This window comes from Doryrhamphus excisus, chromosome 10, assembly GCF_030265055.1.
Source record: "Doryrhamphus excisus isolate RoL2022-K1 chromosome 10, RoL_Dexc_1.0, whole genome shotgun sequence".
NCBI classification, from domain to species: Eukaryota; Metazoa; Chordata; class Actinopteri; order Syngnathiformes; family Syngnathidae; genus Doryrhamphus; species Doryrhamphus excisus.
Genome location: NC_080475.1, coordinates 18,287,426 through 18,299,569, shown reverse-complemented (window position 1 = coordinate 18,299,569; position 12,144 = coordinate 18,287,426). Strand labels below are relative to the sequence as shown.

At 41.4% G+C, this 12,144-nt stretch overlaps 1 protein-coding gene across 4 annotated transcripts; it reads left to right on the top strand.

Annotated features, from left to right (window-relative positions):
• The first annotated feature begins 5,085 nt into the window (after positions 1–5,085).
• dtx3 (deltex E3 ubiquitin ligase 3) lies at positions 5,086–11,439 on the top strand. Of its 4 annotated transcripts, none has more exons than XM_058085449.1 (5): positions 5,088–5,345; positions 5,504–5,544; positions 5,864–6,672; positions 9,032–9,249; positions 9,336–11,439. In XM_058085449.1, the coding sequence occupies exons 2-5, from the start codon at positions 5,532–5,534 to the stop codon at positions 9,409–9,411; spliced, it is 1,116 nt and encodes a 371-aa protein (XP_057941432.1). In that variant the 5' UTR covers positions 5,088–5,345; positions 5,504–5,531; the 3' UTR covers positions 9,412–11,439. The 4 variants fall into 4 exon arrangements, 3 of the variants coding, with proteins under 3 accessions (XP_057941433.1, XP_057941432.1, XP_057941430.1); XR_009131920.1 differs by having other exon boundaries at positions 5,092–5,544; positions 9,336–9,626; positions 9,809–11,439; XM_058085450.1 differs by having other exon boundaries at positions 5,086–5,544; positions 5,864–6,504.
• The last annotated feature ends 705 nt before the right edge of the window (positions 11,440–12,144 follow it).

Here is a 12,144-nt window from a genome sequence, read left to right as displayed (position 1 = left end):
ATAACAAAATAAATACATATTTTATTGCCTTACAGTGTTTCCAAGGCTTAACAAGAATAACATTATTATTAATTTAATTATTTATGTTAATTGATTAGTAGACTATTTTACAAATGTTTATTTCCAGCACACCGTGGAACAGAACTAAAGTACATATCAATAAAATAAAAACATCAGCACCGTATAGCATCAAAGCTAATATTGAATATGAATAGCATCACTGTAGCCTGCTTCTTAATCAACGACAAGAGTCTGGCTTCATATAACACTGTACTTTACAGTATTGAGTCTTTTTAACCTCTTGTTATGCTGTTTTGTTTTACTTAATTTTCCTCTTCTCAGATGTGCACAACAACAAGTGCCACTAACAGTATCTGTAGGTAACAGTACAAGTTCCTGTTTGGTACATTTCAAAATAAAATTATGACTTTCACAATAACCTCAGCATTACAGTTACATTATTCATTCATTCATTCATTTTCTACCACTTTTCCTCTCGAGGGTCGCGGGGGTGCTGGAGCCTATCCCAGCTGTCTTCGGGCGAGAGGCGGGGTACACCCTGGACTGGTGGCCAGCCAATCACAGGGCACATATAGACAAACAACCATTCCCACCCACATTCATACCTATGGATAATTTGGAGTGGCCAAGGTTACATTATTATTATTATTATTATTATTATTATTATTATTATTATTATTATTATTATTATTATTATTATTATTATTATTATTATTATTATTATTATTATTATTATTATTATTATTATTATTATTATTATTATTATTATTATTATTATTATTATTATTATTATTATTATTAATAGTTAATTATTATTAACTTCAGATCAAGTTCCAATCCAGTCCAGCTCTGATGTTAACTTCACCCACCTCGCCTACTTTTATAGCACATCATTCGAATCAGACTGCTCTGACCTCATCCCCTATGATGCTCACATATGCTGTGATCTGCAGCGTGGGGTTCTTTTGTGTGATACAAGCACAAGGAAACCCAAGGAAACGCTCTACCATACATCAAAAGAACAACTAAGGTACGTACGACATTGAATCTGAAGTGACTAAATTGTGAGCCTGCAAGTGTTTTCCTAAAGGGGACCAGCACAAGAAATGACCTGATTGTCTTGTTTTCCTGACTATCTCTGAGAACATTACTTCCAACTGCATATGGAAGATATTCATGACACAGACATGGGGCAAAGGCTCTCTTATTTTGAAGGATGGTCACGGAGAATGTGGAGAATAACCCTACATTCCTTACAACGTGGTGAAAATACACTCATCCAGCCCAACCACACAAGCTAACCTTCTCTCTTGTCCGCTGTCAATGAAATGGTGGCCGTGGTTGGAATACATTAAAACAGACCGTTTTTGTGGGAACCTCAAAATCCAAAAAATGACAGTTGAATAGTTGCAGATTCTGGAAGAACTGGAATGTTTTCTGTGCTGGTTATTGTGTTTAGCTGCTCTATAGGAGTCGATAACTCAATACAAAGGGCTGAAAAATAAGCACAATAGGTCCTTTTAATGTAAGCGTCTGAACCAGCATTTTTGTATTCATTGTCCCATCACATCTGATGTCTGATTAAAGACGTCACGTATAATGGGAACTCAACCTGACGGGAGCTGAAAGTATGATGCCAACTAATGAGTTCCCATTTTTCAGTCAACCCTATACGATATGGAGTATGTGGTCTCATCGGCTTATCTGATCTCATGAATCTCATTCCAAGAGAAAAAGAAAAAAAAGAAGCTTGTTGAATTAATGTAAGTCAGTCGATGTCTTAAGGATTATCTGTGATTGCCCATATTTCTCAGTTTTAATTTATTTATTTAAATGCCCTCGCGTAATCGCTAGGGATACAAGTATGAAACAAGTACATTTGGTCATTATCCGTATTGGTGTTTAAAGAAAATGCTCATTATGTATTCACTGTTCATGCTCTGTGATTGGCCAGTCACACACAGAAACTTCCTCTCTCAAGACCGAATCTGCAAACAGAAGACATGGGACCTCAGCGGTGCCTCATTCCCGTACAAGGTGCAATTTGGAAGTTTAAAACGTCTTTTGTCACAGTGCCTCCACTTTATTAGGTTTTCTTCAGCTCACCTCTATTTTGGTTTATCCCCCAGTACGGATACATATCCAGATCATTTAGATGGGTGAACAGATACAGATAGTGGTATACTCGCTCATCCGGAATATTCGACTTTACAAATGATTCACTGTATTTGAACGCAGTGTAAATCCTATTAAGGGCAAAGGTAAATATGAAGTAGATCCAGGGCCTGCACGGGGGGCGAGTAGTTAGTGCGCAGACCTCACAGCTAGGAGACCCGAGTTCAATCCCACCCTTGGCCATCTCTGTGTGGAGTTTGCATGTTCTCCCCATGCATGCATGGATTTTCTCCGGGGACTCCGGTTTCCTCCCCCATTCCAAAAACATGCTAGGTTCATTTGCCACTCCAAATTGTCCATAGGTATGAATGTGGGTGGGAATGGTTGTTTGTCTATATGTGCCCTGTGATTGGCTGTGAGCTGGAATAGGCTCCAGCACCCCCCGCCCCGCGACCCTCGTGAGAATAAGCGGTAGAAAATGAATGAATTAAGTAGATCCAGTTCATATTTACAAAGTCAATGTCTTGTGTCTGTCACTGGGACATCATGTGGACTGGTGCATGGCTCCACTGTCATCATCCATCCAGTGGGTGTGCATGGATGATCTCCACTGCCATGTCACTAACCCTTTTCGAAGAAAATACTCCTTCTCGATGATGTCAACACAAAAGACCTCCACCATAAACTCTGTAAAGAACACAAATATAATAGTTTTAATATCCTAAAGATAATCATGATCAGGATGGAGCTGCAGGAGAACCGTAGGTATGTGGTACCACTATGGAACATCACTGATGGCCTCCAAACCTTCTCCTCCTTTGGCTCCCTGCACCTCATCATCAGTCCACCTACCCTCCAGCTTGATACAGTGGAGGATGCTACATTGTTATACTACATCATGTATAGCATCAAATAATACACATATTAAAACTTGTGTTGTTGCTGATCAGAGTGCTGTACAAAAGAACCAAGTAGGCAAAAAGTACTAATAATAAAGGCGCTATGAATGTTACTACTGTTCAGGGTAAACATGACGCCACGTGACACACCCAGGAAGTGTGAGGAAGGCTAGACGTCTGAATTCCCAAGACTGGTTCGTGGCTGGAGGAGGAGCCTCCCAATGTCTGGCCTCCATAGACTGGGTAGGCTACTGGCCTGGTAGGATGCAGGCCCCGGACTCAAACACACCCTTCGTCTTGTCTTGTCAGGGCGTGGCGTTGAAAGTGACTTGTGTCACTTTAAGGTTCGAACGACAGAGAAGGTCAAATAATGTCTGCACTCCTGTTTGCGTTGGCCAGTGTCTTTTGACTTTTTTGGTTGCAATCACCCCAATCACCAATTGCAATCACCCCAGTCTAGGCAGATCTAATCTTGTGCTTTATGCTGGCGCAAATATGTTCTGTGTATTTTGCAAAGATCCCAGTGTAACAACAATGTAACAAGGCTGGCCAGGAGTTGGTCACACCGTTTACTGACGTTGGGAGGCTCCTCCTCCAGCTGTAAAGCAGCCTTGTGAATTCAGACGTCTAGCCTTCCTCACACTTCCTGGTTGTGTCACGTTGACTCATGTTACCCTGAAGTCCTGACAGAATGACGTCTGCCTAAGAACGTAGAAACATAACTAAATTTACGTTATAGAAGCAATGTTATAAGTTTTTTTAAATGTAGACTTTAAAGGAGAGAGAAGAAATGTTCTCTGTCTGCAGATTTATCTCCAGCTCACAGCTAAACCTGATTATTAAACAGTAGTATTCATCGCTCCTTAATTTAGTTATTACCTTTTGGCTACTTGGTTCATTTCTACAACACTGATCTGATCAGCAACAATACAAGTTTTAATATGTATTAAATAATGCCATATATGATGTAGTATAACAATGTAGCATCCGGAACTGTATCAAGCTGGAGGATAGGTGAAAAGATGATGAGGTGCAGGAAGCCAAAGGAGGAGAAGGTTATCGTTACGATATTAAAACTATTATTTGTGTTCTTTCCAAAGTTTATGGTGGAGGTCTTTTGTGTTGACATAATGGAGTATTTTCTTTGAAAAGGGTTAGTGGACATGGCAGTGGAGATCATCCATGCACACCCACTGTATGGATGATGACAGTGGAGACATGCACCAGTCCACATGATGTCCCAGTGACAGTCACGAGACATCTTTGTTGATGGAACACAAACAGCAGTACCATGCACTCAAACTGATTTATTGAAATACATCTTACATATAGTCACTGTATTTTCATTCATGTCTATGATGTAGCCATTTGCTAAGCCTGTTAGAAATAATTATACTTGGAAATATCACCTAGATCTACTTCATATTTCATTCTGCCTTAAGAATGATTTAATGTATTGAAGTACAGTAATCATTTTGAAGACAGAATATCCTCCTATTCCTCAATCTTCGCTATTAATACAGAAGATGAAAACCACAAGGGCAGTCATTTCAGCACAATACTTATTCATTGACATTCTTTACTGGTACATATTGTTTGTAGTTGCTTTACTGTATGTGCTTATGAGCTCATGCATTCCTCCATTACAGAAGACACAAGCAAGAGAAATGGAAACAATCACATGAACACAAGTACATTCATAAAAGTAAACACACACAATTAGCCAATAAAACATGTAGGTGATGTACACAAATAATGACGTCATCATGTTCATAATGTGAAGTGTTAGGTGTTTACAAAACGGTAATTACATCAAAGTCAAATCTTTCCACGTTATGAAAAATGTATGTCTTTACATCAAATAAATCAATACTTACGATTTACAAACAAACAAATAAATTAATTATTAATTAATCAATTCGCTTACGCTTGATTCTGTCAGTTTTGCACCGTAATGTTGACTTTTTTTTTAAAGGGCTGAATGGAAGCGCGCAAAGAATATTGGGATATGGTGGGCCACCAAGGTTGGTTGAAATGCAGACTTCTAACTGGAGAAGGAGGGCACATTTGTCGGCCGCATTTGGAGGAGCCTTCGCGCATCATGATGACGTCATGCAGCCTACAAATGCGCACTTTGAGGATGTAGACGGTGGATTCAGCTCATAAACCGCACCAGGCCTCTTCCACTTCCTCTCCCTCCTCCTGTGACGGCTGCTGTTAGCTGCCCACCAAGCACTTAGCAAGACTGCGACTAGCTACTAGCTTTGGCTTCAAAAAAGAGAAGTGAAGGTGGGGAGGAAGAGAGACGAGGTCCGCTGACTGGTATCTGGAAACAAACCGATGAAAAACACAATGTTGCGAAATCGCTGAACGCCCCGTCGCTTTTGCGGAGAATGGCTGACAGCCGAGTAGCAGCGATAACATTGGCTCCACACCTTCATCGCGTCCTGTCTTTTTCTCTCCCGCAGGAAGCCTTCATCGCCATTGAGGGGATTTATGGGCTCACAAGGTAATAACACACGAAGATTTTTGTTGTTTTTATGTGTGTTGTGACGGCATCCAGTTCCCTTTTGTTTACAGCCTCAAGTTGTGATCAGCTGATCGGCGCACACTTAAGTGTTGCGTGTCAGTGTTTTGACGTGGCGCCACGCACAGCTAGCTGAGCAAATGTTGTGATAGGCAGAAAGCCCTGATGACAGATGTTTGCTTTGGTCAAAATGGTCAGAATGCAACATGATGTGTGCCGGCTAGTCATGGAGAAAAGGGCACTTAAGACCTTGTGGAATGTTTAGTGTATAAGAGACTTTGAATTGTTTGTGTGTCTGCAGTTTCATCTGATGAGATGAGTGTCCGTGCCGGCCAGGGGAGTGATGAGGTGCTGGTGTCACAGGCCGTGTGGGATTACCTTGCTGCGGCTGGGGGGCCATGGCTCCTTGACTTCCAGCACAAGCAGGGCGTGAGCGCCGGCATAATCCGGCGGGGGGAGAGAGGGGGCTGCTGTGCCGTGAGGTTGCAGCCTGTGGGAGGTTCCAGGCTCTCCGGGGTGGCGGATGGACCCGTCACCAGCGAGACGCGGAAAGCCTTCATTGACCTGTGCCGCTGCGCCCGCAAAGAGATGAGCAAGCAGGAGGGGGGCTCCAAGAGGAAGAGAGCCCTGCTGCCCTGTGTGGGGGTCCTGGAGCCAAAGGAAGAGGGGAATCTGGTTCAACATCAGCCTCCGCCGCCGCCGCCTCAGCCTCGCCGCTCCCAGAGACAGCAGCAGCAACAGAAGTTTAGGAAACCTGCCGATGAGGAGTCCTGCTCCATGTTCCATGAGGTGGCCCACAGGAAAGACTGCGGGATGGCTTCCCACAGCGAGGCTGACGACCACATGTCTTGCTCTATCTGCATGGGGGACATTGTGGAGAAGACAACGCTGGAGAAATGTGGCCACTCCTTCTGCCGCTCTTGCCTGGATCAAGCCTTCAAGGTAAAGAGGGCCTGTCCTGTGTGTCGGCTTGTTTACGGCCAGTTGATTGGTAACCAGCCTGCCAACGGCACCATGATTGTCGAGCGAGATCCGGACCTGCAGCTTCCGGGTCATGAAGGCTACGGGTGTATCTGCATCATCTACAGCTTCCCTCCTGGCTTACAGGCGGTGAGTGCGCCCAATGATGGTTTGGTTTTGAATTATGAATTACATTTATTCCAAAATCCAACATTTTCCTAGCACCATAATATATATATATATATATATATATATATATATATATATATGTATATATATATGTGTGTGTGTGTGTGTCAAATTAGCCCACCACCCCACCCAAAAAGTTTATTTTATAGATCAACCAAAGTTCATCCAGCCCCCCAATTAGGCAGTCGCCTTCAAATACTTGGGTGTGTCTTCAAATGTACATTTGACATATCTGCTGAATAATCAATCTAGCTTAAAACATCTCTAAACAAAGAGAGTCAAAAAGTGTTACGAAAGTACATACCAACATCATCTACAGTACTTTTACATAGCACTGATGTCATATTTGTATAGGTTACAAAATAGACGCCATATTAGTGTCATATTTATGAAAGATGTGTGTGACGCTTTAGTAGGGCTGCAGTTATCAATTATTTTAGTAATTGAGTATTCAAAATCTTTGTTGATTATTCGAGTAATAAGAACATTTTAGCTTGTTTAAAGGGAAATCATTAATTTACAAGAAAAAAATCAAACATTTGACAAAGTAATGAAGGATCAATTGGTTGAATAATTGAGTGTTTCATTTCATTTTTTAAACATACATAGTACTTAGTGTAAATGGTGGTTATGTATGTGTGTATATGTGTATATATATATATATATATATATATATATATATATATATATATATATATATATATATATATATATATATATATATATATATATATATATATATATATATATATATATATATATATATATATATACATATACACACACATACATATTTGACATATATATGTCCAATCAGACTGTACACAGAAGAGTATAACTGCTGTGAATGAAGCAGGAAAACAAAGGAAACAACAGCCCAAATGAAGGTAAGACAACAAAAACTTAAGCCAATGACACGACTAGTCATTCAGTCACACTAATGATGACTAATCAACTTTTCCACACGACCTACACAACATAGCGACATCAAATATGATGGGTGGCAGTAGTGAAAATTGTGTGCACCTGATGTGTGCAACCTCTTGCAACTCGCTCGACGGCGATGCGCAGCTTTACACAGGATACACGTTACGGTGTTCAAATTGATGTTTATCCACATTTTCTGTCCGTTTCTTTAAATTTAGTTGTCTTCATCTTTCGGTGCCTATTGGCTATTTTTGGTAATCAAGGTAATTTGGTAATTTTCGAATTATTCAAATAATTGTTGCAGCCCTAGTCCACACATCATTTAGCAGGTAAGTGCCACAATGTGCCCCCCATGGCCTAACCCCTGAATCACAGCTAGTCACCATACACCATACTCCTCCTGCTACAATAGCTTATAAAAACAGACAAATCCAAATAACAAAACAATGGAGGAAAAGTTTGGCAACAAAGTTCTGTAGGTCAACAAATTCTTTGCTATTTGCCGTTCTCTTGTCTGGAAAAAGTCCCAAGTCATGGTTTGTTAGGTCAACAACGGCTTGTGTTGATGTCAGCCAGCCAGTTCCAGTGGTGTCGGGGTGGTTGTTTGTGATTTTGAAATCTATTTTTAATGTAATGGGGGCGTATTTTGCTGAATGTTCTGAAGTCCTGCTTTAATACTAGAGCTGTGTCAACTACAATAATGGTGGCCAGAAGAGTCATGGTGGAGGTCTTTGTGGATGTAGCGCTCCTGCCGGTCTACATGGTTCTCCTTAATACCCCCAAACTAGCTTGAGTTGAGACCAAAACAGCACCCAAGTAATGTGCTCCCATTCGTTTATCGCGGTTAAAGAAGTAGTGATAAATTGAACGTACTTAAGTGCATATAAAACCTCTTTATTTGTGACTTTTTGACATTATTAAAGCCCTTATCTAGGACACATTTGCCACTGCTTCTGCGCAGGCTGTGGGATCTCTGAAGTGACACAAGCCCTGCTTTAGCGATGCAGCTAACTACTTAGCCCCCATTTTATTTGTTCAAAGAACAACAAAGTAAGAAGCCAAAAATGTACCACTGTCACACAGGATGGGAGGAGAAGTTGTTTTTACTTGTCATGTCGAACTCTACATCCCTGGCCGCCTTAATGCAGGTAATGCCTCATCAATGTGACATGACTGATTTACCAGGCAACCAGAAAACGGTGACCATTTATTTCTTTAAAAATGGCGATATAGCAAGGGAGCCATGTTGGAACCACAATTTGGCAAGAGACTACTGTAATCAGCAATTCCATCTGTTGACAGAATTCTTGTAAATAATGGAATTAGGGATTAGTGTACGTATCCGTACTGCAAGGTAGAATTTCTTAGTGTTGTGAATGCTTGATGCCAACAGCTTGAGCATCCAAACCCGGGTGTGCGGTACCCAGGAACAGACCGTGTGGCCTACCTCCCTGATAGCCCAGAGGGGAACCGCGTTCTGGGCCTTCTGCGCCGGGCCTTCGAGCAGCGCCTTACCTTCACGATCGGTACCTCCATGACGACGGGCTTGCAAAATGTCATCACCTGGAATGACATTCACCACAAGACCTCAATATGGGGCGGGCCCCGCTGGTATGTTCTGTCTTTGTGACAGAAGTTATAGATAGAAGTTCCTGACACTGGAACCTGATGTTTTTTTTCTACCCTGCTCCTTCCAGTTTTGGCTACCCAGACCCCACGTACCTGGTGCGAGTGACAGAGGAGCTCAGAGAGAAAGGTATCACGGTGGACTGACGGCATTGAATTGAAAAGGACCTTCAGGACTTTGGCAGGTGTCACGGTTGTGGACAAAGCTTGGCTCCAGGTTGTTCTGTAAACGTTCCGCCCCCATCCCATGAAGCTTTTTGGGCCCTCAGCAGACGGGTGCTGCAGCAGAGTCCTCATCAATCCGTTCCCACACATTTTTCCTTAGAGGTTCAGTTTAACTCCACGCCGCACGTGGATGGAAGGTGAGAGTGAGTGCAGTGCATTCTCAAATGACACAATCCTCCACTTGTTTTTTTGGAAAATGCACTTTGCTACTTTATTATTTGGTATACGGCACTTACTCTTATGAAGACATGTCTTGAATGTTTCTGCTCTGATGATTTCCTCATTAGTTCTAATCACATTTTATTTCCTTATTTCCCAGATGACAGCTTCAGCCCCCCCCCCCCAACTTCTTGCAATCTACAGCACTCACGGGCACTTTTTTATAAGGGAGCATTTTTTGTAAAGCATCTGCTTTCTTCCTGATTGTTTTTGAAAAGCGTTTAGGGTAAACAGGTTTTCGCACTTGGTCATGTAATTTGTCAAACAGATACCATTGCCATACTCTTTGTGTAGATCAGGACCCCCTTCCCCCCACCCTTCTTGGCCATCACTCACACGTGTACCTTGAAAATGTCTCCCAGGTATCAAGCCCATGACTTTAGTTGTTAGGAAGGCACTCATCTAATTACCAGATTTATGAAGATGTCAAATATTCTGGGCATATAAGCCACTGAACCAAATGAAAGGCACAAAAGCTCTTTAAAAAATCTATGCCGACGTCCTTGTCAAAGTGGGAGAGTTGCCTGTTTAGCGCTCATTAAAAATGAGACTACTGTTGGAAATGTTGATCTGAATAGATGATATATCTACACAGTACAAAAACAACTTACTTGGGAACAATGAATTATGATTTGAATTGTTAGGGTGTGGATTTTGTTGTGCCTTTTCTGATACTCCTGGTGAAATAAGCATGATGGTAAGCAAAGTACGTTTGGGTGTATTGCAGTGTTTTTCTTGGTAAACAGCGTTATGTTTGTAGCTATACTTACAGGCTTTAAAGGGGAACTGCACTTTTTGGGGAATTCAGATCATTCCCAATCTTTATGTGAAAGACTATAGACTTTACCAGACTTTACTGGAATGTCTTTCCGAGACTATTGATTTCACAGACGTATTGATCAGAACTAATCCTGAGATCCTGAGTCTTCGTGGCGATGTTGTCGGGTCGAGGTTGAGAGCTGGTATCCTTCCGTCTGTCCTGTTGTTTTGTTGTTAGCTTATGGATTCTCTACTTTGACTAACTATTCGGCTTATTGCCGACACATGTGAGGCATGATTTGTAACCTAGCATTAACTTTTCCAAACTAGCAACACAGTACCAGCACCGTTGCAGCACAGGTTGCGTCACTGGGGAGTAGCTCGAGTGACACAGAGATGTAGCTGTATCCCAATGATGTACATTTTAGCTAGCTCAAATTAACTTGTTTTCTCATGTTATAATGCACAGAAAAGGGAAATATGTGTTCATCTTTCACATAAAGATTGGGAATGATGAGCCAAATTCCCAAAGAAGCGCAGTTCCCCTTTAGGGAAAAAGGCACTGTTCATGCAAACACGTATTAGCATTTTTTTCATAAACTTGGAGTCCAGACATTCTTTGAATTCTGTTTTATGTTTGAAAGTGTTTTGCTAAGTGCAGTAACCTGCTTGGCTAGTGATACATTCGGCATTACATACAAGTAATTTCCCGTTTTCACACCCTTATTTTTTTCAAGGGACCAACTGAAATATTTTTGGACACAGGATTGTAGTTTACTCGACTACTGTGTAAACATGTCTATGCATTATGTGAATGAGGAGGAGCTGGGGGGTGAATCATTTGGGAGGTGACGCATGGGACAAATAGAGGTTGCAATTTTGCTTTTCTAACTGTCAATTGGTACTTTGTTGATCTCCAGAATAATGTGCTTTACATTTTAATACTTGAATAAAATAAAAACTCATATTTGAGATTGTATTGGATGTTCAATGTTGTGCTCCAAATAGAAAATGAAAAGTTACTAATGGGCTGTTAGGAGTGAATTATGTCATATGCCGTAACATAACATACTCATCATATTTCAGGAAGCGGCAGAGTGCAGCTAGCTGATCATAAGAAAATGTACAATAAATATACAGTACAATCAATACAATGGTGCTAAAAGAATGAATACACAGAAAACACAAGTGCAACATTAAAAGGCATCCCGAAAAAAAATGACTTTTGGAAAATCACATTCTCCTAGCTGTGTGGCCTGTGCGCTAACCGTTCAGCGGGAAAACCACATGCATTTCTGTAAACTATTCACTCGACCAATCAGCTGCTAATGTCTGGCTCATGTGACCACCCACTTGGTGTGTGTTTGACGTCAGAGGCGTCAAGTTTGTTTATATAGCCCTGAATCACTAAGAGCCTCAAAGGGCTTTACGAGCTGGCAACAATAGAAAACAATCACACATCCTGGTATGATAAAAAAGTATGATCAAGGCGCCCAAGAAACACCACAGACTTTAACAGTGAGGACAATTGCTCTGTTTGGACAGAATTAAGCAGGAGACATTATGTTGCCTTCATTCATTCTTCAACACCTACTAAGGGGTGTACACGGGAGTACACGGGAAGGCACCATGGAGGTGTCTTGCAGACTACTTCTATTATAATTAGGGGTGAGGCTG

What these genes read in the sequence shown, in the direction of transcription:
- dtx3 (XM_058085449.1), top strand. An exon ending in TCCCTCCTGGCTTACAGGCG is followed by an intron (nt 6,673 to 9,031) that starts GTGAGTGCGCCC and finishes TGATGCCAACAG; the next exon opens with CTTGAGCATCCAAACCCGGG. An exon ending in ATATGGGGCGGGCCCCGCTG is followed by an intron (nt 9,250 to 9,335) that starts GTATGTTCTGTC and finishes TGCTCCTTCCAG; the next exon opens with TTTTGGCTACCCAGACCCCA.